This window comes from Centroberyx gerrardi, chromosome 15 (assembly GCF_048128805.1).
Source record: "Centroberyx gerrardi isolate f3 chromosome 15, fCenGer3.hap1.cur.20231027, whole genome shotgun sequence".
NCBI lineage: Eukaryota > Metazoa > Chordata > Actinopteri > Beryciformes > Berycidae > Centroberyx > Centroberyx gerrardi.
In genome coordinates, this window is record NC_136011.1 from 1,789,555 (window position 1) to 1,815,429 (window position 25,875).

The 25,875-nt window shown below is 39.6% G+C and overlaps 1 protein-coding gene across 1 annotated transcript in view; it reads right to left on the reverse strand.

The window, feature by feature from the left end:
- Positions 1 to 25,875, reverse strand: part of piezo1 (piezo type mechanosensitive ion channel component 1 (Er blood group)) — a 110,772-nt gene that overhangs the window by 23,840 nt on the left and 61,057 nt on the right. Inside the window, exons 7-29 of the mRNA XM_078288904.1 lie at positions 22,619 to 22,796; positions 21,951 to 22,049; positions 21,485 to 21,557; positions 20,560 to 20,663; positions 19,917 to 19,996; positions 19,249 to 19,429; positions 18,230 to 18,335; positions 15,584 to 15,765; positions 14,632 to 14,780; positions 13,355 to 13,513; positions 12,941 to 13,050; positions 11,699 to 11,862; positions 9,730 to 9,906; positions 8,174 to 8,299; positions 7,727 to 7,927; positions 6,983 to 7,187; positions 5,373 to 5,477; positions 4,945 to 5,101; positions 3,730 to 3,973; positions 2,552 to 2,648; positions 1,954 to 2,119; positions 832 to 921; positions 518 to 600 (exon numbers count right to left, since the gene is read on the reverse strand). Coding sequence (XP_078145030.1) covers positions 518 to 600; positions 832 to 921; positions 1,954 to 2,119; positions 2,552 to 2,648; positions 3,730 to 3,973; positions 4,945 to 5,101; positions 5,373 to 5,477; positions 6,983 to 7,187; positions 7,727 to 7,927; positions 8,174 to 8,299; positions 9,730 to 9,906; positions 11,699 to 11,862; positions 12,941 to 13,050; positions 13,355 to 13,513; positions 14,632 to 14,780; positions 15,584 to 15,765; positions 18,230 to 18,335; positions 19,249 to 19,429; positions 19,917 to 19,996; positions 20,560 to 20,663; positions 21,485 to 21,557; positions 21,951 to 22,049; positions 22,619 to 22,796 — 3,236 coding nt within the window. The remainder of the gene's footprint in view (positions 1 to 517; positions 601 to 831; positions 922 to 1,953; positions 2,120 to 2,551; positions 2,649 to 3,729; positions 3,974 to 4,944; positions 5,102 to 5,372; positions 5,478 to 6,982; positions 7,188 to 7,726; positions 7,928 to 8,173; positions 8,300 to 9,729; positions 9,907 to 11,698; positions 11,863 to 12,940; positions 13,051 to 13,354; positions 13,514 to 14,631; positions 14,781 to 15,583; positions 15,766 to 18,229; positions 18,336 to 19,248; positions 19,430 to 19,916; positions 19,997 to 20,559; positions 20,664 to 21,484; positions 21,558 to 21,950; positions 22,050 to 22,618; positions 22,797 to 25,875) is intronic.

A 25,875-nucleotide genomic window follows, 5' to 3' on the forward strand; every position in this document is an offset into this window, starting at 1 on the left:
TTCCAGACTCCTGAATTGCGTCCCGCCCACTTTCCTGACTTTGTCGAGCGATTCAAAGAGTCAATCGAGCCAATCAGCGCCTTTGTGGGCGGGGCTTAAGTTTGAACCATTCGTGCAACGGTTTTTCTTTGGCGTTTCAGCAGAATAATATTGTTTGAAATCACCCAACATGTTGTCTTTGCAAAGTGGATATTTTTGTCAAAAATGACCGACATTCTTGGTGACATTAGTAAATACGCTCAGCATCAGTGTCACTGAAAATAACATCAGAGTGTCCGGATACATCAGTCACTAGCGATTGGTTAGGGGAAAATCAACCCCTCCCCACACAGAAAACGGCTAACATGGAGGCAATGTCAGGCTGAATAATGGAGTGATAACGAAATGGCCATTCAGTCTGAATATCAGGCTAATAAAAAGCGTGTAAATAGATTTAAAATGGTGCCTTGTTTGTTTCTTAAAAATGTCAGCAATTTGCCCATTAGTCAGCTAGTTAGCCACAGTCAGTAAATCCTACCAGCAGCCTGATCCTCCTTAGGTTCTGCACATGATTTGCGTCCATCTCTATACCTCTGCTGCTTGGAGCGAATCCTCTTCATCCTGAGGAGAGGAAGAGAGAGGAGAGGAGAGGAGAGGAGATGAAGAGAGAGAGGAGAGGAGATGAAGAGAGAGAGGAGAGGAGAGGAGAGGAGATGAACAAAGAGGAGAGGAGAGGAGAGGAGAACAAAAATCCTTAATTGTTCTCCATTTCTTAGCACTGCACTATTCATCTTTTGTATTTGGATAACAGCAACAGGTGAAAGCCAAAAATGTAGAAAGGATCCTACTTACGATCTCTTTAGCTGTGAGAGAGATTTCTTCTCAGTTTGTTGATGGAACTTCATGTTCTTCACAATGCTGGCTCTGAACAGTTCAAAACCCCTGGAAGGAAGAAACATTCTCAAAATACATCCATTTGTCAACAGTTATCTCAGACACCAGCAAGTAATAGCACTCCCACCTCCTTCCACTAAAACATAAAACCATGTTTGAAATCTGTCATCTGTCATGTCATGATTGGTGATCTCTCTCTCTGTCTCTCTCTCTCTCTCTCTCTCTGGTGGTTATAAGTTGCACTGTTATTAGCAGGTGCTCTCTCTCTCTCTCTCTCTCTCTCTCTCTCTCTCTCTCTCCCTCTCTCTCTCTGTTTCATTCCCCCATCTAAACCAGTACTATCTCACGGCTCAATGATGCAAATTTGACGATAGGCAAATTTGTTTGTGATGTTTGACTACCTTCATTTTTTTTTCTTCATCGACTTACTTGCTGTAATGTGTCCAAATTGCACCAATTATTACCAATAGCAATTATTATTTCAATTCCAGGGGCAGTGCTCCCTATAAGGCTATGGCTTCTGACCTCTATGTCTAAATAACTATAAAATGACTGTCTCTTTTTTTCTCCTTTATACCAATATTTGTTATGTTATTAGCAAATAAACAAAAAGGTGAACATTTGGCTGCTTCCCAAGTGTCATGACCTTATATTATATAATATGAAATTATATTTACAGTATGCATTTTTTCGAACTTATTTCATACTACATATATTTCAGATACTTTTTGGTGTATCCACACACTGTACATATTTTTTATTCACTTTTTCTTTGTCTCAATAAGTTCTACCGCTTATACTGCTGTTATTCTGCATACTCCATTCATTCATACCTTTCCGCATGTTCTAGTGTTAAAATTGTCAGTTGTGTTTGTTTATGCAACCCTTATTTGCGCTATTCTTATTTATATTCACAGTTTTTTTCTTTGCTGTATCCTATTGCTGCTGCAATGATCAAGTTTAATCTTATTAAAACGAAATAAAACTTTCATCCATTCATTCATCCATTAATTCATTTGTTCCTTCCCTCCTTCCTTGATTGAGTCATCCATCCATCTGCCTATTCCCTATCTGTCTCACCTAGAGGCCTGTCTAGCAGACGCCTGCAGGTCCGCCGTCACATGCAGGAAGTAGAAACTGAGAAAGACCCGCCTCTGCAGCAACAGGAAGAGGAAGCAGATGCTGTCCCAGATTATCCCCGCCTCTTCCACCGGTAGGGTGCAGGTCTTGTCACTCACGGACTTAGCTGGCGGGAATGGGTGGAAAAGCAAAAAACAAAAAAAAATAAATAAATAAACACACATATAAGGACTAAAGGGTACAAGCCTCCGTTTTGCTCCAGTTTGCAAAGCTGAAGCCTCCATAATGCTTTATATATAGCGTTTGTCTTTCCGGGGGAATCCTGGATGTCCCACCTTTCCACATGAACGCAGCGTAATAGTTATGGCTAAAAAACAAAAATCATCTAATCACGAAAGTCCCAGATCACCACCAACAATCTAATCAACTGATTCCTGGGCCAAGTCCTATCTGTCCTCCAAATTTCAGCCAAAACCAAGATATCATGCTAACAATCTATTACACATATTATTATTATTATTACTATTATACATGTGGGTATGCGGACACATTCTTCACCTGTACATGATAACTGTTCTGCTAAGTGAGTAGTACTTACGGTCATAGTATCCTTTGACTGTGCAAACCAGACTGAAAAGCTGAATCACCCAACAGAAGCCCTTCTGCATCTCTACTACAAACACACACGCCAGGATCTGAAAGACACACACACACACACACACACACACACACACACACACACACACACACACACAAACACACACACACTTCATCTGTGAAGATTGTTTTGAGTTGCATGTGTGGAGATTTCTGGCACTTTCAGAACCACAGTGTAAAATTTCAGCCAATCTGAGCGTCATTAGGATATTATCAGTAGCACTAATGGTGTTTCTACATTAGGGGCAAATGTTGCCCAGCCCACCAGAGGGTGCTGCAATGCAAAAGAACTTGGAAGCCTATGTTGCAAGATTCAGTCTATTATTTACTCTGCACCACCACTGTTCTGAATCAACATCAATAACCGGTCCACTGGTTCAAAGGCTTTATAAATTAATTGAATGAATTCAACCCTAGAAAGGCCAAGAACCCATGCCACTTGCCACAGAGACTTAAAAATTTAATTTCTTGAGCTCTGTAAATGTAATGTTTTTCTAAATCTGTCCTAAAAAATGCCTGTATTTTCAGAATTCTAAAGACTCTGAGATGCTGAACCATCAATCAGACCACAGTCAAAGTCACTTAGATCATCTTGCCCATTCTAATGTTTGGTGGAACAAAAACCACTTCACCATGTCTGAATGCTTTACACATTGAGTTGCAGCCACATGATTCGTTGTTTGGAGGAGCAGGGTATTTGCGTTAACAAGCAGTACCTAATAAAGTGGCCGCTGAGCACTGATTACAGCCTATCTGTGTTTTCTTCTCTTCCGCACTCTCATTTTTACAATATAGGGTTAGGGTTAGGGTTCATAAAATTGATATGTTATGTGTATAAGGCTGAGTGTGTGTGTGTGTGTGTGTGTGTGTGTGTGTGTGTGTGTGTGTGTGTGTGTGTGTGTGTGTGTGCATGTGCGTGCATGTGTGTTTATGCATGCATGCATTTATTTGTCTACTTGACCACAGTAGTCAACAGTAACAGTAACAGTTGTCTTTTCGATGACAGCATTTTCTTGGCTGTAATCATAGCCACATATGTGTGTGTGTGTGTGTGTGTGTTGACTGTATCTGTGGGCGAGCCTGTCCATCTGTCTGGATGTGTGCACATGTGTTACTTACTGACAGCATATTTTTAGATACAATAACGGCCACATTATAGATGATGAGACAGTCCCAGAGGGCGAGGCGGGTCCTGGATGATTTGACCAATAGCCGCGTCCCAAACAGCAGGAAGAAGAAACAGGCAAGCAAGTAGCCCAGTCCGAACACGGAGATTCTGGTTGCCCCGGTGATGAAGACCACCGACAGCACAAACCAGAAGAGGTGGCGAAACACCAAAACTTTCGCCATGTCTAGGTAACTCCTGGGAGAGAGAGAGAGAGAGGGAGAGAGAGAGAGAGAGAGAGAGAGGTGAATGGTGGTGGGATTATATATAAACTCAAAGTGATGTCTGGGAAGTGCAGTGCAAAAACACCACAGCAATGAGCGCTTATGTCTCCAAAAACAGAGATGTCACAGGTTGCTACATCCAGTTTTGAAACTTAATTTAATTAATAAACAAGGCAACAATAAATATGTTGCCATCTTGTTTTGACTTGCAATGAGTGTGTCCGCAGGTCCTTAAAAAGTCAGAAAAAAGTTTCATTTAAAATAAATTAACTAGGTCTTAAAAAGTATTAAAATGTCTTAAATCCAGTTATTAGAGGTCATTATTTTCTTAGCACTGCAGGTCCACTCTCAGATGAATCCAGAACAGGGTTAGTAGCACAATATACATCCTATCTGCTACAGTTGGACTTTATGTCCCTTAACAATTAATTTCCTGGTGTCCTTTTTCTTATACTGCCCATTTATAGTTTCATTAGCTACAGTATGTTCAACCAGGTTGGTTTTTCCAACTTTATTTTGGTTTTTACAATGATCTTAAATTAAATTCCAGACAGCATTAAAATGGTCTGATGAAGGTGATCTAGACTGAAATAGAGATCTATTTTTAGACATTGAGAGAGTGTTGTGCCTTCTTGCTGGAGCATGAATTTCCCTTATAAAGTAAGCGGCTTTCTAAAAATTGCAGATAGCCTGGTAATTGTAGCGTTCTCCTCGGGCCAATCAATATAATTCACCAGAAAAATGCCAGACAATGCCAGAACACAGCGGTGAGATGCGTCATTCTCCCAGGTTTAACTAAAATCTGATCAGAATGTGACAAACTGACAGATGAACAAACAAAAAAACAAACAGGGAACAATCCACAGCGATTCCATTAGCAGGGTTGAACAGTGACAAACCATAGGTTCAATTATGAATAATTGGTAGATCAGATAATGTAGTTACCTGCAGTTGATGAAGTTGGGTGCAGGGTTAAACAGGCGACCGTCCATGGGATCGGGGTCGTCTGTGTTTTCTCCTGCTAGAACCATCCAGTCCTCTTTCTGCTCGCTCTCAAACACCTTCCACTGCTGGGACGCACACATCAGGAGGACAAAGTCCGCTATGGACACACACAACAGCACAATACACCATTATCATCACCATCCTCATCACCATCATCAGAATCTTGAAGCACCCGCCGCTGCCTCAAAGCACACATTCAACAGTGACAATGAATTAAAACATGTTAATAAAGGGTGATACATTTATGTGTATGTAGTGACAGGGTGGCAAATTGACAAAGGGGGAATTTTGATGAATGAATCAAAAGAATAAATGGTCTGACACTGTCAAAGACACACACAGACACACACACACACACAGACAGCGACCTATGAGGTTTCTGGAGTTAGGCAGGGTGTAGAAGTCGGGCAGATAGATCCATTTAATGAGAGCTGAGTTCATCAGCACTGGAGTGTTCCACCGCCATGGGTAGTCTAGAGAGAGAGAGAGAAAGGAAGTAATGGAATAAGTATGGTATCCCCACACAGTTATTAATGGTCTGTTGATATTATATGTACTTTTCATTTCTGCAATAGTCTACATAGAGTATTATGATGTGCTGTATGGGTTGTAATTCAAGCTTTACCTTGAACATGTATACATTGTCTGTGGCTCAAAATTGTTGTCATCCAATGAATATGATTGGTTAGCTGCTGGGGCTTTCTGACGGCCAATGATGTTGCTTGTCGGATGATATTTAAGCTTCTCTACCTGATAGGTCTCCTTGCTGTCATTTCAGTGTGTGCATTAGAGTTTCATAACTTTTGAATGGGTAATCATCTATGTATGTGAGAGTTAAAATATATGTATGTGCAATAGGGATGGGACAATATATCGATATTCAATATATCGCAAGCTACATTTTATTCTGCTGTAGTAATCACAAATGAGACCGCTTGCCCATCACAATTTCACAAGCTCTCCAATTAAATTATTGCAATGACATTTTTAAATTGTTGTTTACATTCTAGCGGGCCAATGCCATTGCTAGAAAGATTTGTGTCTCAGAAATAAACATAATTCTGCAATCAGACTTTGTTGTCAGTGAAATTTGATTTATTACATTGTATCGCAGTTGTACTGAATCGTGAATCCCATATTGCATATCGACCCGTGAACCCCATATCGCGCATGGAATCGCAAACCCCATATCACAGATCGAATCGCAAGCCCCTTATCGCGTATCGAATCGTGAACCCCATATCATGTATCGAATCGCGAACCCAATATCGTGTATCAAATTGTGAACCCGATATCTCGTATCAAATCGTGAACCCCATATCTTGTATCGAATCATGAACCTCGCATCACGTATCAAACCGTGAACCTCATATCATGTATCGAATCATGAACCCCATATCTTGTATCGAATCATGAACCTCGCATCACGTATCAAACCGTGAACCTCATATCATGTATCGAATCATGAACCCCATATCTTGTATTGAATCATGAACCTCGCATCACGTATCAAATCGTGAACCTCATATCATGTATCGAATCGTGAACCCCATATCTTGTATCGAATCATGAACCTCGCATCACGTATCAAATCATGAACCTCATATCGTGTATCGAATCGTGAACCCCTTATCATGTATCGAATCGTGAACCACATATCGCGTATTGAATAGTATCGTGAGATAAGCATATCATCCCATCCTTAATGGGCAAGGTGAAGCTTGAATTACGCCCCACACTGCAATTACCCATACACAGTGCAGGTGATATGCCCAAACATAGTATATACTGGCAGATCATCTACCTTGAAATGAAGCGAATAATATTGGTACTATTCACTAATCCAGGGTGCATGTGGTATACCCATAAACATAATGCATTATAATAGTAGATCATAGTTTTGTACTATTGGTAGATTATGTTGATAGACTTCACACAGACATATATTATCATATATATAATATATAGTAGGACTCACCTATGCAGACAGCAGGCGGTATGCCCACACACAGCACATACTGGTAGATCATGAAGATGGACAGGAAAAGGCAGTATTTGGGCCAGATCTTGGCAATAGCTGCCCGGCGACGCCTCACCATGATGGCGACCAACCAGCAGCCATGGATTATCACCAGGAAGTTCATCCGCTGTCCAATCACATTCACTGTCATCAGGAAGCAGATCTTTTGACAGGTGGACAGAGGGGGAATGTTTTGAGAAAATTACAAAAACAGATACAAAAAATGGAATAAACAGGTAGAGATTAAATAAAAATAATTATAATTATAATGACCAAATGGATGGGTGCATGGATGGCTACATAGGTGAATAGCTTTAATCATTAACTTGTTATTACTTAATATAATTACTTCATGTAATTAACAATTGAAGGAACAAACACTGATGAATTAACACATGGATCATTGAATCAAAATTAGGCTTGGGCCGATATTCGATAATATTGAATATTGCGATATTCTGCGGTATCGAATACCGCAGGATTTTGCCTCTGATGCCTTAGAAGCATTTTTGGGGGCGTTTCTCCTGATTTGAATTGCTATCAATGTTGCTTTCAGTCCAAACTTGTAAAAGGTGTAGATGATGACGTATTTGTGGAAGAGAGTGGTTGTGATCAACTGTGTCTCCATCAATAATTGAATTATTACTGAATTATCTCCTAGTCCAAAAAAGCCCCTATTCAACCTGGCCTGTTACCACCTACCTCCAGTCCAAACTTATAGAAGGTGTAGTTAAGAAGGTACTTGAGGCAGGGTATAAGGCCTTGGTCTAGAGTGTCCCTGGTGGCGGAGTGGAACAAAGTGGGGATGGCGGGAGGAGACCGCTGCAGCTGGCGGTAGTGGTGAGCCTGGTGACGATACACCGTCGCCTCAAACACCAACAGCATCAGCACTATTAAATGGTTCTGGAAAAGAAAATGTAGGGGACTAATTGCAGTAAAAGCAGTGGAATAGAGGCTACAGACTACACATAGAACAATTCTACCCTATGTAATACTTATACATACATTGGGTTTTTACATTCATAACTATACCTTGCATTAACCCAGTGCACCAGCATCCTTACTGAAGCCAGAACAGTTAGCTGCATCGTCCGAATCCTTGCACAGAGTTCTATTGCTAATAGGAAACATACAGTATATTGACTATACCTTGCTGTATCCCAGTACTGTGGCATCTTTCCTGAAGCCAAACCAGTTAGCCGGATCCACTGGCCCCTTATACAGAGTAGAGTTCATCATCTCCTCTGGTGAGAGGTTGGTTGCATTAGCCAGAGGCTGGGAGGAAAAGAGGAAGGGGGACAGAGAAACGTATGCATCTTCAATTTAAAAGATGCAATAAGTAAGGATTTTTTCTGTCCCATAGCACAATGACCATAATATATCTGCAGGGGGTTGATAGGGTTGTTGATTATAACATGTTGACAAAGCAATTACAATTACAATTACAATTTCCCATTTGGCAGATGCTTTTATCCAAAGCGACGTACACATGAGATTTTAATACAATACAAAGCAGTATTATTATTCCAGTATTTTTTTCAATTTTACTTCATAGTCAAAGAAATATACGTACATTAAACAATCAAATAACAAAAAAAATTAAATAAAGAAAAAACACTTCTGTAAGTATCCTTCTCGCTCAGTTCAATTCTGCTGCTAAACTATAATGCAGACAGCCACCTCCCTCATTAAATGAACGCATTAACTCCCAATAATCTATTTTAAAAGATCCTAACCTCCTACTCATTGGCCAGGGACTGGGGTGGAATAGGATGAAAAGAAACATAAAATTCAGTTGTTTAAAGCAGCACAACCCCAGTGAGACAAATAACAGTGTAAAATAACAATAATAATAAAAATAATATAGACGCTATCGGCCATTAGTGGCATCCAAATGATTTGACAGTAAGAATATAAGCTTCTACATCACAAAGATAAAAATAGGTTTTGCATACAATTCAAAATGTGAAAATGAAATGTGTATCCAATGGATTCGTCTTGAGCCAAGGAATGTGAGGGAAAAAAGACATGATTCCAGACTGGACTCAGAAACATATTGAACTCAGAAACAAAATATCATTTGGTAACAGTTTAGAATAATGAAAGTTCATTAGACTTAACAAACTGTGGGTTACTGATGAATTAAACAACAATAATATGTTATTATAAATATTTGTAACTGAGTAGAGCATCAGGATTTTCACTCTGAGGTGAACCGCTCCTTTAAGAGAGACTATAAAGACTAAAATGGGTCTAAAATAGCCCAGCATGGAAAAACTTAACAACAGCCTGTTGTCTTGTAAACAACTTTAATTGCAGAGGTTGCAAAATAAATCCGTAACATCAGAGAGGGGACAATCAGCAGCTAGCTGTTAGCAACACCACAGGAGATAGCCAAACTACGGCTTGGGGTGTGTGTGTGCGAGTTGTGTGCGTGTGTGTGGTGTGTGTCTGTGTGTTTAACAGCTATTACTAACACTGCAGGAGTTACCAAGGCCTCGTGCAACCTCAGCACAAAAATGTGAAAGAATTAACCTAATTAAGCAGTTGTCTTTAATATGTGCGTGTGTGTGTGTGTGTGTGTGTGTGTGTGTGAGACTATGTCTAGGTGTGCCTTTGCTTATGTCTGACTGTGTGTGTGTGTGTGTGTGTGTGTGTGTGTACATCAGTTTCGGACACTTTGCGCACAAACGTGTGTGTCTTACCAGGCTACAGTTGCTGGCGTATTCAACAGGGCTGACGACACTGAGCTGGTACAGCATCTTACAGACGATGATGACACACACCCAGACGGTGGACAGGCAGGAAGCCATGGGCCTGAAGCGGCCGTACGGCATCGCCAACGACCACAGCACCACCAAGACCAGGTTCATCACCGACGGCTGGGGAGAGACAGGGACGGGTGAAAGGAGAGGACGGTATTCAGTTCATATTGCTCACACACACACTGCTTAATAAATTCAAGAGTGGTTCTATGAACAACAGGGCGAAGTCAAAGTCCTTCCGTGGCTTCCAATCAGCCGATCTAAACATCACTGAATATCTGCACTGGCAGATAATCTTGCTGGTTTCAATAAATTTCACTTGATTCATGCCAATATGACTTCTTCAAGAAGTCATCATAAAACAATGAAGAAAACTTTCTCCAAGACAATTTCACTTTTATCAAGTAAATGTCCTGAAACAAGTTAAATTTCCCTGAAAAAAAAAGTCAAAATTGTTGAAACCAGCAAAATTATCTGCCAGTGCAGTACGATGATTTCACTATAAAAATCCTAAAATAAGCTTGATAAGTCTGGATACAAGATAAAATAACTTGGCAAGTTTATCAGTTTTTGCATTGTAATTGTAGCTGACAACTAGTTTAACAGTAAGAGTTTTAACCAGCTTAGTTCAGATAGGTTGAGTCAAGTATCAATCAATCATTTAAACAATACTTTAAAGTGAACAAGTCGAATTGGTTTGCCTGGGGAAGTGAAACAAAATGTTTGAAATTGGTCAGTGTCAGTGGTTGGACTGCACTATGTACAGTTTTAAGTGGGCTGATGCACATGTAAACACAAAGCAAGTTATCCGCCTACCTTGGCAATGACTTCAATGCTGGCTCGCTACTCTCCAAAATGGGATTAATCAACCAGTTGCAACAAACTCAGAATTTCTCAAACTTCCTTGTACATTCATTCACTGTCATCAGTACGCGACACCTAACCAACATACTGCTTCATGGCACAAGCGCAGTACTGTGCAGTTCAGCAGTTCAGTTGCTAGTGTATAGGTTAGTAGCTCTGTTGCTGATTGGGACGTCATTGGGACGTTGCTGATTGGGACGTCACTTCAGACTGAAGTGACGTCAGTCAGTTCAGGCATGTAGGCAGTGCCACCTTTTGGTTGAAAGACATGGTATAAATATGAGTGATTTGTTTGTTCAGTGGGTTAGCGGTTCACTTAAGGAACCAATTTTGTATATCAGTCAGTGAGCATTTAACCCAGTTCCAGGCAATTGAATGGACACAGTAGCAAGCTAGCAATGGCTACTGAATCGGACAAACCAATGCCCAGACATTGTATTTTGGATAGGTCCTATTCTGCCAACGTCTATCTACAGCTGTACATTGGTCGAAATTCATTATGGTAGACATAGCATTGCCAAATGTATCATTGTTTGAGATTGTTCTCAAGCTTAAGAGCAAAGAAAGGTAAGTTACCCTCTTTAGGGGGTAGCCGAAAGTGCTGTTGGCTACGAAACTGAGAATCAAATGAACTGGTCCTGAACTGATTCATAGTTGCTGGACAGCCCGAAGAGTCAAGTTAGTTAAAAGAATCAGTCTTCTTCCCATTACTAGTGTTAGCTAACATACACAAAATCTAACAAACAATTTGACTGTTAAAGAATCACCATACAGCATAAATGAAGCATCATTTAGGGCATTACTAACACAAAAGACTAAGACTGTTAATGCTGTGAGTCTAATGCTTAGAATTAGACCTGGTTGCTTTGGAAATGAATATAACATTAAGAACATGAAGTAATTCAGTGCTAACATTAGCTAACTTTATGAATAGGTGAACCATGCGAGCATTTCATTAGGAACCTCTAGAGTCTTTCATGTAGCGAATGCCCCACCCCTTATACACACATAAACCTCTCCACAATACCCTTCCCTCTGCCTTTACCTCTCCGAGGGCGACCCATACGGTGAAGAAGGCCACCATCTTGAGGATGTGGAGCTCCAGCAGCCTCCAGAGAAACACCTGAACCTTGGTAAGAATGTCAGAGAACCTTCTGGAAAGAACCAGCAACCTGTCCATCACCAGACCCCACTTACTGGGCATTAACTCTGAGGAGAGTGGGAGGGGAGAGGAGGGAGGGAATAAGGGAGAGGGAGGGACAGGAGAAAAAAGAGAGATAGAAATCGAGAGGAAGGATCAATCTGGAGAGCAGAAGAGAGATTTTGAAGTTCTTGAGTGTGATCACACGGAAACGTACAAAGCTCAAGACAAGCAAAAGTCAGTTAAAAAGAAAATTTCACGTCATTTTACATGAAACAAACTCTTGTCAGCTTCACTTGTTACTCGGGTAAAGAGCCAAACTGCAATCTATTTGACCTTCTGAATTCTGATAGTTTGACTTTTAGATGAAAAATATGTTCACCACAGTATTTCCAAACACTGTAAATGTAAATTAACCTTTTACATACTCTAAATCCATGTGAAAATCAGGTTTAGCCAACACAAACTGTCAGTCCTTCCAATCAAAAAGTCAGACACTAAATGTCATGAGGTTTGTTACAGTGGAAACAGGCTGAAACCCCCACTAAATCTGGAGTGAAGAGGGCGCAGGTACGAAAGTCACTTAAACCACAAAGTGTGGCTCCATCAGAGAAGAGTGTCCCATGACATAGATTCACCTCTTTACCCAAATTAAATTCTGGTGTCGGTATGGTCACTGGCGGAAAAATTCTCCGCACAGGAAATGACGGATCAAAACTTAAGAGTGAAATCCAAAAGTGTCTCCTAAACAGCAGCGAGTGAGCGCATTGTCCAGAGAAAGCTGGACTCACCAATGATGGCTGAACCCTTTCACCACCTCCACCCCACCACACACTAAGAAGAGGACATTTAGTTTATTGACATCACCTTGCAGGACTTCTGGGTACTGAAGTCTTTCAGATTTTCCTAAATTCAAACAGTTTTCTCCTGCTGCCAAAGCCGCCAAAGTGCAAAGTTTCCAATAAAGTAGGTCAGACACCAGATTTCAGAGTGAAAAAGTCCAGTAAATCATTGTTTACTGTTAACAATGATGTTAAAGCCTACCATCAGCCCAGCACTGGATTTGCTCTTCTTTGGATGTAACATATTGTCCAACTCAAAAATGGTAGAAAGGTAAGAAATAACCTTTCTTTTTTTGTCTTTTACCTTCATCCTCGGATTCGTCATCTATGTCAGTCACCAGGTCTTCCTCTTCAAAGCCCGCCCCCACACCACCAGCACAGCCAATCCCCTCAGTCTTATGGCTGCTCTTCTTCCTGGGAAGAAAATTACAAATATTCCTATAGTATTACCACAGGGACTTAACATGTCTATGGTACTCAATAGTAAGTTTAGAGTGAGTGGGTATCATCATTCATTCATGGGTTTCAATTTGGGAAATTTGGACGCAATACATAAAGAGATCATATAATATATTGATTTTCTATTTCTTTATTGTGTATAGATACAGTCACAAGTCAAAATAGTGCATTTCAACAAGAGAGAAAAGGATTAAAAAAAATATATATTAAAAACTAATATTACGAAACACATGTGTATGTTGTGTGTATGCATTGTTACCTGTGTATAGGTGTAACGTGCTCCAGATCAGTGATTCTCATGAAAGGCTTGTGGAAGTAGTGTAGCTGCAGGATACAGGCCAGCAGGAAGAAGCCGGGGATCAGAATACTGGTGAAGAGCTCAGATAGAGCGAACGTCTCCAGACCAATATCTCCCAACCTGGGGAGTTGGGAGGTAGGGGGTTCAGAGTTATATGGCATTGCACGTTGTGTACATGTTATCTACAATGCCTTCAGAAAGCAGTCAACCTCAACTTTTTTTTACATTAAAATACCAATAAATAAACACAACATATTACAGTCAGTCTGTCGTGTGTTCACGCCTAATCCCCGTTTGCCTGACATTGGCTTGTCAATGATGTTGGGGTCATTTTGGGGTGTATACCATTTGCTGTGGGCGTGTCGTATGGGTGTGGCCAGCAGTGAGCTGTTTGTGGCTACCAAGATGAGGCTAGCGGCCACAGAGCAGGTCATAGCAACAACAATGATGGAGGAAAGCAGTACAGTCTGTTGGTGTAGAGCAAATCATTGTCAGTGAGGAAAATCTCTGAGATTATGAGGTAAATCAATCGCTTGGCTTCAGAACAGTTGGATTATGCTGCATGAGCTGTTTGGAGACATTTTATGGTCATTTTTGCCCCTTTTGAAACTTTTGAAACTTCAATTGTGTTGGAAAAGGCTGAAATGGAGCAGCTCTGGCCACCTCGCTGTGTGTTATGTGGACATACAAAAGTACAAGAACTGTCACAACTTCATCTTTAAACCAAGGTGCATGAGCTGGAAATAACTAGAAAAGGAAAAAGTTCACCTACTCTTGGAGACCAATGAAGAAAACTTTAACTGATGCAATAAAAACCAATGTGTTTCAGCAAGGTGCCTTCATCAGGGTTATGTGGACATACAAACTTCACTGGTATTTTGACTGACATGAGGGTGAGTAGATAATGAGTGAATTTTCCTTTTGTAGTGAACTATTCCTTTAAGGTACATCCAAATTCCTTTGAATGCCCTTGAGATTCCTCTACATTCCTCTTTTAAACAGCGAGGAAGGTGCCAAGCTAGATTTTAAAAAAATGAAAAACCGGGAGGAGCTTCGAGTCGGTCCAGATTTTGACAACAAGCTTTGGAAAAGAGGTGAAAACAGCAACACAGCTGGCTGCTGTGTGGATATTGGTTTATATCATTATGTCTCCACATAGCACATGGTAGTTTCAGGATTGGTTATAGGGTCTGAAATCGCTTAGTGCAGGTTTAAGCAAGCTTCATGTTTGAACGTACTGTTCTTCAGTGAAGCCAGTGAAGTTCCTCCAATAGCCAGGGAAGTCTTCAAACTGGTAGGTGTAGATGGAGATCAACACCAACATGGTGTAAGCCACAACCAGCCACCAGAAGACCTTCAGCAGTTTCCTCCAGAGAGAGTAGTACACCTAGGGAATATAAAGAAGTTACTTAGAAGAGCGTCACGAGAGATTTCTGACTGAACATTTGCGATCAGCGCCAACCTGCCTCAGGAAATAGTTAAGCAAAGTCTTCTTTAAAGACACAGCTGAGAACTTACATTTGCATTCAGCTGATGCAAATATAGTTATTGAAATTATCAACAGTAGATCATGTAGAGGGATGCAGTACAGTATAGGACAGAGAGGAAAGAGTTGTGAGTTTGTTGTATACAAGCACCTTGTGTTGTGCTGTGTGTGTGTGTGTGTGTGTGTGTGTGTGTGTGTGTGTGGTGTATACCACTACTGTCACATCAAAACCTTAACTTCCAATTTTTTAAAGCTTTTATTTGATTTAACGGTTTACATAATGCTCTAGATTTAACAACAATCAACTGGTTGAAATAACGTAATAGCCCACCATCACATCACTGTCACCTAAGTCAGATGGAGTTCAAATAAATGTGCTTATATCTTGTTCAGCCAATAGTGTTGACCTATTAACATTTATCTCTTTAAACTTTAAAATGTGCTTTTTGATGTCCAAAATGATTATCTTATATCTTTAATACTAAATATAAAGTTGCATAAGGTAAGAGTTTTAAAAGGAATATAATTGGCATAATTTAATAAGTAAACATTCAACATGTACTGTATATAAAAGTAACCTGCTTTTTATTGTGTCTGATGGTGCTGCCACATGAAAAAAGCATTTCTTAATGTGTTAATTAATATTTTTTCCAAATGAAGACCGAATAAATTTGTCCCAGCTCTCTAGTGGTGTGTATTCATACCTGATAGAGACAGAGGCAGAGCAGGAACAGCAGCATGTAGACTATCTTGTATCCGACGAGCTTGCCAGCAAAGGAGACCATGATGAACATCCCTCCACAGACGTAGATCCAGTACTTGGCGTAAGTGCTCATCACCATGCCTCCCAGGACCTTTAGCACTGATTCATTACCAGCATTCTCTCCTGTAGAGAGAGAGAGGGGAAGGGGGGGATGCAGAAACACAGAGAGAGAGAAAGAGAGAGAGAGAATGTCAAATGAAGAAGCTGCCAAGAAAATTCATGGCAAGAAAGACCGTAATGCAGGTATAGGCAACCATGTGCCATAGAGTATTCAGGTTTTCATTCCAACCAAAGACTACACCGGCTGATTTCACGGATTAGCATATCTTCAACCATTTTGGAAACATTTTTCTCATGGTGGAGAGATTTTTTCCTCTCTCTGGATTAGGTCCAATGACTAGGACTTCTGTTCTATCATCATTTAACTTGAGAACAACAATTTTATATCATTTAGACAATTCTCCAGTGAGCTGAGAGACTGGGACAATGAAATATACAGCTGGATATCATCAGCATAGCTATAAACTTTCCACCACGTCTTTTCTTTCTCATCTCTTTTACGTAAAGGAAGCAAATGTAACAACAGAAATTTTTCTCTCAGATAGATAAGGTTTAAGCCATTTTATGTATATATGTAGATCCCAAATCTCCTTTATCTCATTATTATAGACATGACAATACTACTTCTTCCTTGATTTTAAGACTACTCACCAGGTGAATTCTACCGGGGAGTTTCTCTGTAATAGTATAAATTATCTTGAGGCTTCACCCTTCAAATGATGATCATATTGAGGATGACATATATAGTTAATGAGGTTTCTATACTTTATAATGCAGTTTGTTTAACCAGTGATCATTCTGTCCTCATGTAGATGTGGTTGCGTATAGGAAACATTTAATGTTGGATTTCTGTTGACAGTTTCTTGATCAGAGAATGTGTGATCCTTTGGGATAAGCTCTCTAAGTATAACTATAACACTAAATGTTATAGTTATGGAATAGTTCTCCTTATGTGATTAAGCATTATGTATTTGGTCAACAGTATTTTTACTTAACTTCATGTTTTACAGGTTTAGAACTGATTGTTTTGCTCTCAACACAATTGTTTTGTTTTTTTTTCGTTCTTGATTTTAACTTACAATGAATGCTTTTTGGTTACAATATTTTTTCTTTTGTTTACAACTTTTTTATTTTTCAACTTGTAAACAAGCAATGTTAAACCAACTTGATAGAGTGAATCACCACAAAGCAACGTGGTCTGGTCTGCATGTACCATAACACTTAATGTAAATTCATTCATTCATTCATTCATTCATTCATTCATTCAATTCATTCATTCATTCATTCATTCATTCATACATGCAAGCTTTATACACCTCTTTCTGTAGAGGAATAATGTTCAAGTTGTGTTAAGACAGTGTTCAACTATTACAAGGGATTGTACAATGTCTTTAGATAAGAATGGTTTGCCATTTTATTTTCATGATTTCATTATAAAAAGTAAAAAAAGAGTAGTTATTTTATTCATGTACTTGATGTTTGCAAGGAATCGTTAGTAGTGTTACAGAGAGAAACACAGAAAGTTGTAGTTGAGACAGTGTGTTGGATTTTGTATATTTTGTGGAATGTATACACATTTGGGTGACAATCTGATGAGGTAAGCACTTGAATATGGTAGCAATGTCTCTGTTTTCTGTGTCTCCAATAGAAAGATATCATCACTGGTCAAAAATAACTTTGGCTAGATTTACAAGACTGTAAACTAATGACATATACCATGTTTTTACTCCAAAACCTTTGCTGTCTCAATACAAGGTGTTGCTAAAAGAAATTAGAGGTGTTGTCTGTATCCACGACTGTCAAGGAAAACACAGTTACATTATTTGCCAAGACTCTCACAGCTGGCAAGCATGTAACTAGCACCAAGCTGGTTTTCACTTGTTTAGGGCTTGGAATGGGTGGTGGTGGTCAGATGCAGTCATTTTTTCCATGAGTGCCTTTTCACCTTGCACCATGACCTGCTGAAGGAATTCACTTATGGATGCCAAGGTTAGAAGTAACAAATTACCCTCTTTACTGTAACTGTGTAGCTTTTTTTGTGTACTTGTGTACTACTTTTTTCCAGCATTTTTGAAGTTTGGAATTTAATTCTTACCTAAGAACCTTTTTGACTGAAGTATTATATTTTGCTACATTTACATTTTAAATCACATACATAGAGTACAAATCTGTAGGCTGTCCATAAGCATTAATTAAATTAATTAACTGCTATATACGGGACAGTATTACAGTGTCTGATTTCTTGAAAGCCCTACACACAAACAGGCAAGGCTGTCATGTATGGCATCCTAAATAATTAAAAGCCTTCAACTTATTCAATGGGGATGAAAGGAAGTTGTTCAAGTGTGTGTAACACACTGATGGAAAGGTTACTTTCAAAATGTAATCTTTTATAGATTACTGATTAATTTGATGAAAACGTTTGCAGCGTCATTACGTCCACATTTTGAGAAGGAGAAGGTGTGTGTGTGTGTACATGCTTTGCGAGTGAGTGCGTGTGTGTGTGTGTGTCTGTGTGTGTGTGTACCTCCTGTAGTGACTTCCTGTAGTGGAGTGGCCATTTTCCTTTTCCTGCTGAAATTTTCCTTCACTGATTGACGCAGCAACAGCCAGAAGGTTAAAGTGAACAGCAGCTGGATGAAAGATGAAAGAGAGAGACAGAAAAACAAAAAGAACAAGAGGGGGAGAGAGGATTAACTTCCAGTCCATTTCTGAACTGCTGAGCGGGGGCCGTCTCATGCCAGCAGCATCAGCCGTCCCTTTACCCTATAATTGTCGATACAATTCGGTTTCTGAACTGCTGAGTCACCGGTTTCAAGCCGTCCCATTAGCTTGCAGTCCTTGAGGGGGTTCCAGGGGGTCCCCAGCAAATTGATGAAGTGTTAAACTTCAGCGTTATTTCATTTACAAGAAGTTAATGCAATTATAGAATGTAGAAGAATGACTATTTTGATCATAGTTTCTCTGTTATCTCTCTACCTACAATACAGATAGTCATGGAATTCTGGACAAAATCATATCTAACAATAAAAATATTGTCAGATTTGGGTCTGAGAGACAAAATCTCATCAAATGGGGGTCCATGGCTCTAATGTGGACTAAATTAGGGGTCCTTGATATGAAAAAGGTTGAGAATCACTGACCTAGAGGCTACATTGTCATGTTTATAATATAGTCTGTGCTACACTTATTCTTAGTAACCTTGTATATACATATACTTCTTAAAATTTCATTCTGCTGATCTTTTAATTTCTTTTTAATCTTTATATTTTTGCACTTTGTCTTGTTTGACATGTACAAATGTGTTTTTTTTATGTTTATGATTTACGATTTTAGTGTTTTTAATTAAGTACACGTTACTGCAAGCATAAATTAATAAAGTCAAGTCAAGACAACCTGAAGACACCCTGTAGGCCTATATAACCCCAATTTGTTATATTCTATTTTTGCTTATATTCTATTTTCCCCTGTTATATCTTATTACTACTAGCTGCTGCAATGACCCAATCTCCCTATGGGGATCAATGAAGTTTAATGTTATCGTACCATAGCTCCCAGTCTGAGGCAGGGATACTGGGCTCTGTCCAGTCCCAGCTGTCTGAGGCTCATGGTTCCTACGGTGGTGGGTAGCTCAGGCTGGAGCTCCATGGCCCAGATGTACTGCAGACAGCACAGAGCCAGGCCATAGAGCAGGATGAACGGAGAGCACAGCGTGGCTGCGTGGCGTCTGGAAGAAGATGGACAGCACAGTTAACGCATACTGAATGGAGCTGAATGTGCATTCCATCACAAGTCAACACTAACCGGTATGTTGAAACTAGTTGGTTTGCCACTAAAGTTTGTCACTAAAGATTATATGAATTCATTAAATGAACTAAAATATTCACATTTAAAGTCAATCAGGTTCGCCATCAGATTCCTGAACTGTCCAATTGCAACCAAAGCATCAAGCATGAGGGTTTGCTGCAATTCATTCCAGGTCTATGGAGCAGAAAATGTAGAAGCAGTCTTCCCAAGTCAGTGCTAACCAGAGGAAAGTCATTTGATCACAGGGCTTATTGGTCAAAAAGTCTGTAAGTCTTTAAGTGAAGTCCTCAATGTGGTAAATAGGATTAGCCAAAGAGGATGAAATAAATGTTGATAATATATTGGGCTATAAAGAACAAGAGAATATGGGATTAGCTCAAAATCATGGTTGTATGGCTTAGTACTACCTGGCACGCAGCATCCATATGAGGCAAGCCCACAGCAGCAGCACAAAGGTCAGCCAGCTGTGGTAAGTAATGCTCCAAACCTGGACAACAGGGAAATGACACACAAAAACAGGAACCGTATGTATCACAATAAAATCAGTGACCAAATATTACCTGTCAGTCTGTTTCATGGAGAGAATACAATGAGTGGAAAGCTGCCTAATAGTGCTGGTCAAAAAAAACAAAGCCTTGTTGCACCTGTCATGGTCATGCTTATGTAAATTACATGTAAATCTCATTATTTTGCCCATATAATATTTATTCAGCAACAAATTGATGAATCGTTAAACGTCAACATTATTTAATTTACAAGAACAACACAATTATAGAATGTAGAAGAATGACTATTTTGATCATAGTTTCACTGTTATCTCTCTAGCTACAATATAGATAGTCATGGAATTCTGGACAAAATCATATCTAACAATAAAAATATTCTCAGATTTGGGTCCGAGAGACAAAATCTCATCAAATGGGGGTCTGTGGCTCTAATGTGGACTAAATTAGGGGTCCTTGATTTGAATCACTGATCTAATATATAGTTATTAATACAGTTCTACATCATTACATACATGTATAAAATTATAGTTATTATAGTAGTTACCATCATGGCTATGAGAGCACAGACATAGCTCTGTTGCATGACCATCCTGCCCAGCAGGAAGAAAGGATTTTCACTCTGTTGGCCACTGGGGGCGCCACTGACCCCTGCAACTAAAATAACAATAATGTCAGCATGAAGAACAGAACCAACCATCTTTTCCAATCAGTCAGTTTTCCAAATGATCTTGAAAGGATGAATACCAGTGGTGAATACACACTTAAAGAAGTAGGTAATGTTGGAAGCTGACAGTGAATGAAGTCACACTAAGTAAGTGAATTGAAAAAACGATATTAAAATGTTGAAAATATTCCTTTGAAATTATTTCAAGCATGTGCCCACAGAGTTGGACATGGTAGGTTTCTACACTGCAAAATAGCTTAAGCAGTGGTAGCTAGCAGTAATAGTAAAACTCTATCAGTGGCTGTGGTTTGCCTGACTCATTACATTACATGCAGACCAAGCAGGACAGCTTCACTTTGTGGCTCTTGTGGCTGTTTCACTGTGGTGTGTTCTTGGGTCAAGCATCAGAGCAAATTTTCTGTATGTGTAACATATGTTTTTTTTCTGTATAGAATCTCACTATTACATAAAAAGACATCACCACATATACAAAACACACACGTGTTTGTGTTGCTATACTTGTGAGGACCTTCACTGACTACATTGATTCTCTAACCCCTAACCTTAACCCTCTCCACTACATGCCTAACATTAACCCTTACTCTAAACTTAACCCTAATTCTAATCTTAACCCTAAACTCAAATCCTAATCCTAAACTAACCTTAGCCTTAACCCTTGCTGTAACCTAAAGCTAGCCCTAACCCAAGTCTTAACCTTAAAGGAATACCAATTCACCCAATGGTAATGATAAAGTCAAAGATCAATTATATCAATGATGTCCGACGCAAGTAGAGCATTTATTACCAAGATCTGGTTGACTCGCTCCAGCCATGGTCCCTCCTCTGCTGCTCTCCGTTCCCATAGACAGGAGCATGAGCTAGAACACACAGATACACACACACACACACACACACACACACACACCTTAAGTGTTATAAAGTTAAACTGCAAAGGATATACAGAAAAACTTTTAATCTAAATTTTTTTTTTTAACACCAGTGCTATCAATATTATTATCATCATCATCATCATCATTACTATTATTATTATCATTATTACTATTATTATCTTTATTATCATCTTGGGTTTCAATGCTTTTCCACCCTGACAAGAATACAATTCACTGAATACCGCTACATTTTTGGGCATTTTTGGCAGGAAAATGGTCAAAATATGGTCGACACAGAATACCACCTATCGGTATCAGCCTTCAAAAACCCATATCGGTTGAACCCAACTGTATAGTTGACATAGGAATATGAGTATTAACCTGTGTGTCGTCCTCACAGTTGTCTCTCTGTGGATTCCACGATCTTAACTCCACCTTCTCCCCTCCTGACTCCTCCCCCTTCTCCTGCTGCTGCTGCTCCTCCTCAACCTGCTGAACATCAATACACTGTCTGCAAAAACCTCATACATCCAAATAGAGATGTTTTCAGACATTGAGAAAAATGCAAGGGTCATTATGCGAGGGAGGGTTCGGCTTGTTTGCAGGATCATGATAGATTTTCCTCAAGTGGTACTTACAAAAAAAAAATCCTAGCTAAATGTTTCTAGAGGACACCATTGAGCATGGTGGATATCTGTAATGGTGTAATGGTGAATAAATCAGCCCCCTCCTTCTTCCCTCCTTCCCCAGATGATTCATGATGTTTCCTAACTTCTCCACCTCGCAGGAAGCAACATGCCACTTGGCTGAGTGTGCCATAACACCATAAATCAAAACCAAAGCCTTTGTCAACGATTGTTCCCAAACGAATCCAACAATTCTTTATAATTTAAACAGAGGACATCCTCCAGAAACAATGGGAGTCAATATGCCAAACACAGAATCTCACATCAAAGTCTAAGAGCTCAACATCTGTGATGAACATCGGGTAAGTAGTTTACTGATGAGTATAAATATTTCTCTACTATTCAGAGCTGGTGTGAAGCAACAGATACCTGGTCAGGTGTCCCGTGACAACCTGTCTTGAGAACGGTTGCTATGGTAATGTAGAGAAAGAACAGTATTCCTGGGTTGACGTAAACCGGCCAATCATAATCGGAGTTAAGGTTGAGGTCATAGGGGGCGGAGCAGTTCCCTGGTTTGATGATGTCCTTCAGACCAAAGAGTCTAGAGAGAGAGAGAGAGAGAGAGAGAGAGAGAGAGTGGAGGTGGGATTAATGCATCAGTAAGCATTATGTCTTATTACAAGCATGGTCATAAGGCATTATGTATGCATGATAATTCTTTATGAGTGCCCTTATAATACTTGATAGATATGCTAGTTGTGGAAAGTGTTACCAAATATTGTATATTTGTTCCAAATATTTTGATCTACAGATAACTTTTTACTTCCAGAATGAAGTTAAACCTGCAATAAGCAAGAGTTTTATGTACAAATCCAGCCAAAACCAGAGGAAGTAGATATAGTTTGTTCATTTCACAATAAAGGTTACTCATTTTGAAATTGTATTACACTGATAAGGAACTTGGGACCCAACGTCGAGTATGGAAAAGCCTGCGGTACACACTGTAACAAGATAGTGACAGGTTTGACAGGGCAAATTAACATCAATATGCAAGATCATCTAAAAATGGACTTTATGGCCACTGTGAAGCCTGAACAAGAGCAGGTCAACTGAGGTAAGGGGTGAGTTTAAACTGCGAGATGAAGGACTGTAGCAACTGATGTCGGATAATGTAACAGCTTGTCTAGATGTAATAAAATGTTCCTCTAAATGTGTTGAAAATGTAATTAAACCTGCTCATGTAATAAACTGCCAGATAATGTAACATCTTCAGACTGATATTGTAACACTTAAATCCCTCATAATGGTATACTGGTACATTCCAGTTAATGTAAGAAGGTATTATAATAACAGGAAAAAAATGATTATATGAAAATATTATATTTTTTTTGTTTTCTGTATAGAATCTCATTATTACATAAAAATACACTGACACATTAAAAACACACACAAACACATTGCTATACTTGTGAGGACCTTCACTGACTACATTAACTGCGGTTACATGAGACTTTTTTTTCATTCTGAAAGTAACGGGATCTGTTGCTGAATATGTTCATGAACGTGTTAAATGTCAGTTTTCAGGCTATTTTCATGGCCTCATTCAAATGAATGGGAGGTAAAAATCCGAAAGCTACAAACTCATCCAGCTGCATCCGATCTTGGTGTGTAGTTTATATTCTGGTTTTCATGGCGGTCAAGTGCCGAATAACTCCCATGTTAAAACTAAGTGGAATATTGCTTTAAACTAGCTCCTTAAAGAAGTGAGGAGCAGCAAAATGTTGTCACCTAGAAGGATTTTCCTCATTTTCCTATCTTTGTGCGGCCCTTTGTTGCACCTAATTAAGGAAATACAAGAACACACACACACACATACACAGTGTCCTGACAGCTAGGTATCCTCCTTAAGGAAAGCCTGGGCTTGTTTGATTGATTAACAGCTGGTTAGGTGATACTGACACTCAGAACTGGCAAGAAAACTGGCAATGATTCATGAGAGAGAGCGAGAGAGAGAGAGAGACCTCATGTCACAGTGGAATGCTGCAATACTGCTTACACGTCTCTCTCCGCCTCTCTGCATTTTATCTCCCACATGCGAGGTGACTCCGGCATCAGCTGTGACAGCAAATCGACCGTGGCACCTGGCCAATAATTCCGCACATATCTCCACACATATCTCTCCAGAAATCGTACTCCTTTCCTCTCCTCTAACGCACACATGAACTCTCCCTTCCTCTCTTCCTCTCTCCAGTCCTGCCATAACTTGGCCCGTTCATTCTCTCTTTTATTTCTGTTTCCTTTCAGTTATTTCGATGTGGATTCCATGCACTGCCGAAGCAGAAAGTCATCGAATGAGTGCATTCACTTTAGGACAATCATTGTAGTCAAAGCAGAAGAAATTGGGTATCTGCAATGTCCATATATTTCCCTATGCATTAACAAAGAAATGGAACAATGAATAGAAGGCTAGATATACTGTATTTCCAGTCCAAGATTCACAAATCCTCACATAGCTTGGCCTCTGAACCGCACAATGTATGTGTAATCTTTGCAAGTTGTATGAAATGAAGCACATCCCCAAACCGACGTGAATGGGAGGCTGGCCAACTGCTTTTCCAGTTAATTACAATCAGGTGCCTTGCAAGCAGAGGCAAGAAAGCAACACAGTCTAAGAGAAAGTTAGGCAGGTTTTGCTGGAAAAATACCAAAAAGGCATGTAAGTGAGTTCAAAACAGAGAATTCCAGGCAGCTGACAAAGAGGAACATGACCAGAACTTCTGAGAATGTTCTGCAGGTCTGACTCGCCTAAATTTGGTCCAACGCACCCAGTGAATAATTACACTGTTTCACTCCATGTCTGACACAGAAAAGAGCGGTGTCCATGATCTAAGTTGGCGTCCATAGACATGTCATCTGTCTCCTTGTCTAGGTCACATGATCAAATTGTGCATAAAGTTACCCACTGGTCACCAGCTCAGTCTCATTGCTGTCAAGAAAAATTGGTATGAGGACAACTTTATGCTTTGCGGAAGGGGATTAGGGCCACATGTTAAAAATTTGAGTTCTGAGACTAATCTCAGAATTCTGAGAATAAAGACAGAACTCAGAATTCAAAATTCAGTTTCTGACTTTAAACTGACTTTAAACTTTAAAGATTCTTACTTTAATCTCAGAATTCTGACTTTAAACTCAGAATTCTGACATTATTCTCAGAATGTTCTCGGAATTCTGAGATTAATCTCAGAGCTCAAATACATTTTTCATATGTGGCCCTCTTCCATATTCCTTAATGCCATAGGTCTCCTAAATATTGATAGAAGGAGGAGGAAGGCTGTGACTGTTTGTTGGTCATGATGCCATGATGTTGATGACAACGGCGATGATGACGATGATGATGATGATGCCTGAAACCCTGCATCGATACATTGCATCGGCAACTGTCTGTCTGCTGTTTGTTGTGCTTATCAGCCTGATGTTTTTACTTGCTGCAAAGCCAAGTGCCCACTGGGGACAAAAAAATAAAGTTGGAACTTGAATTTGGTATCAGACATGAGGGTCTAATGTGCAGACAATTGGTCATAGAGATTCAAGGGGAGTAGTCGGAGTTGCATGTCTGTAGGTGTCTGAAAAACAGTGTTGCTGACCAAATGAGGCAAATGTGTCATTGATATATAAATCTC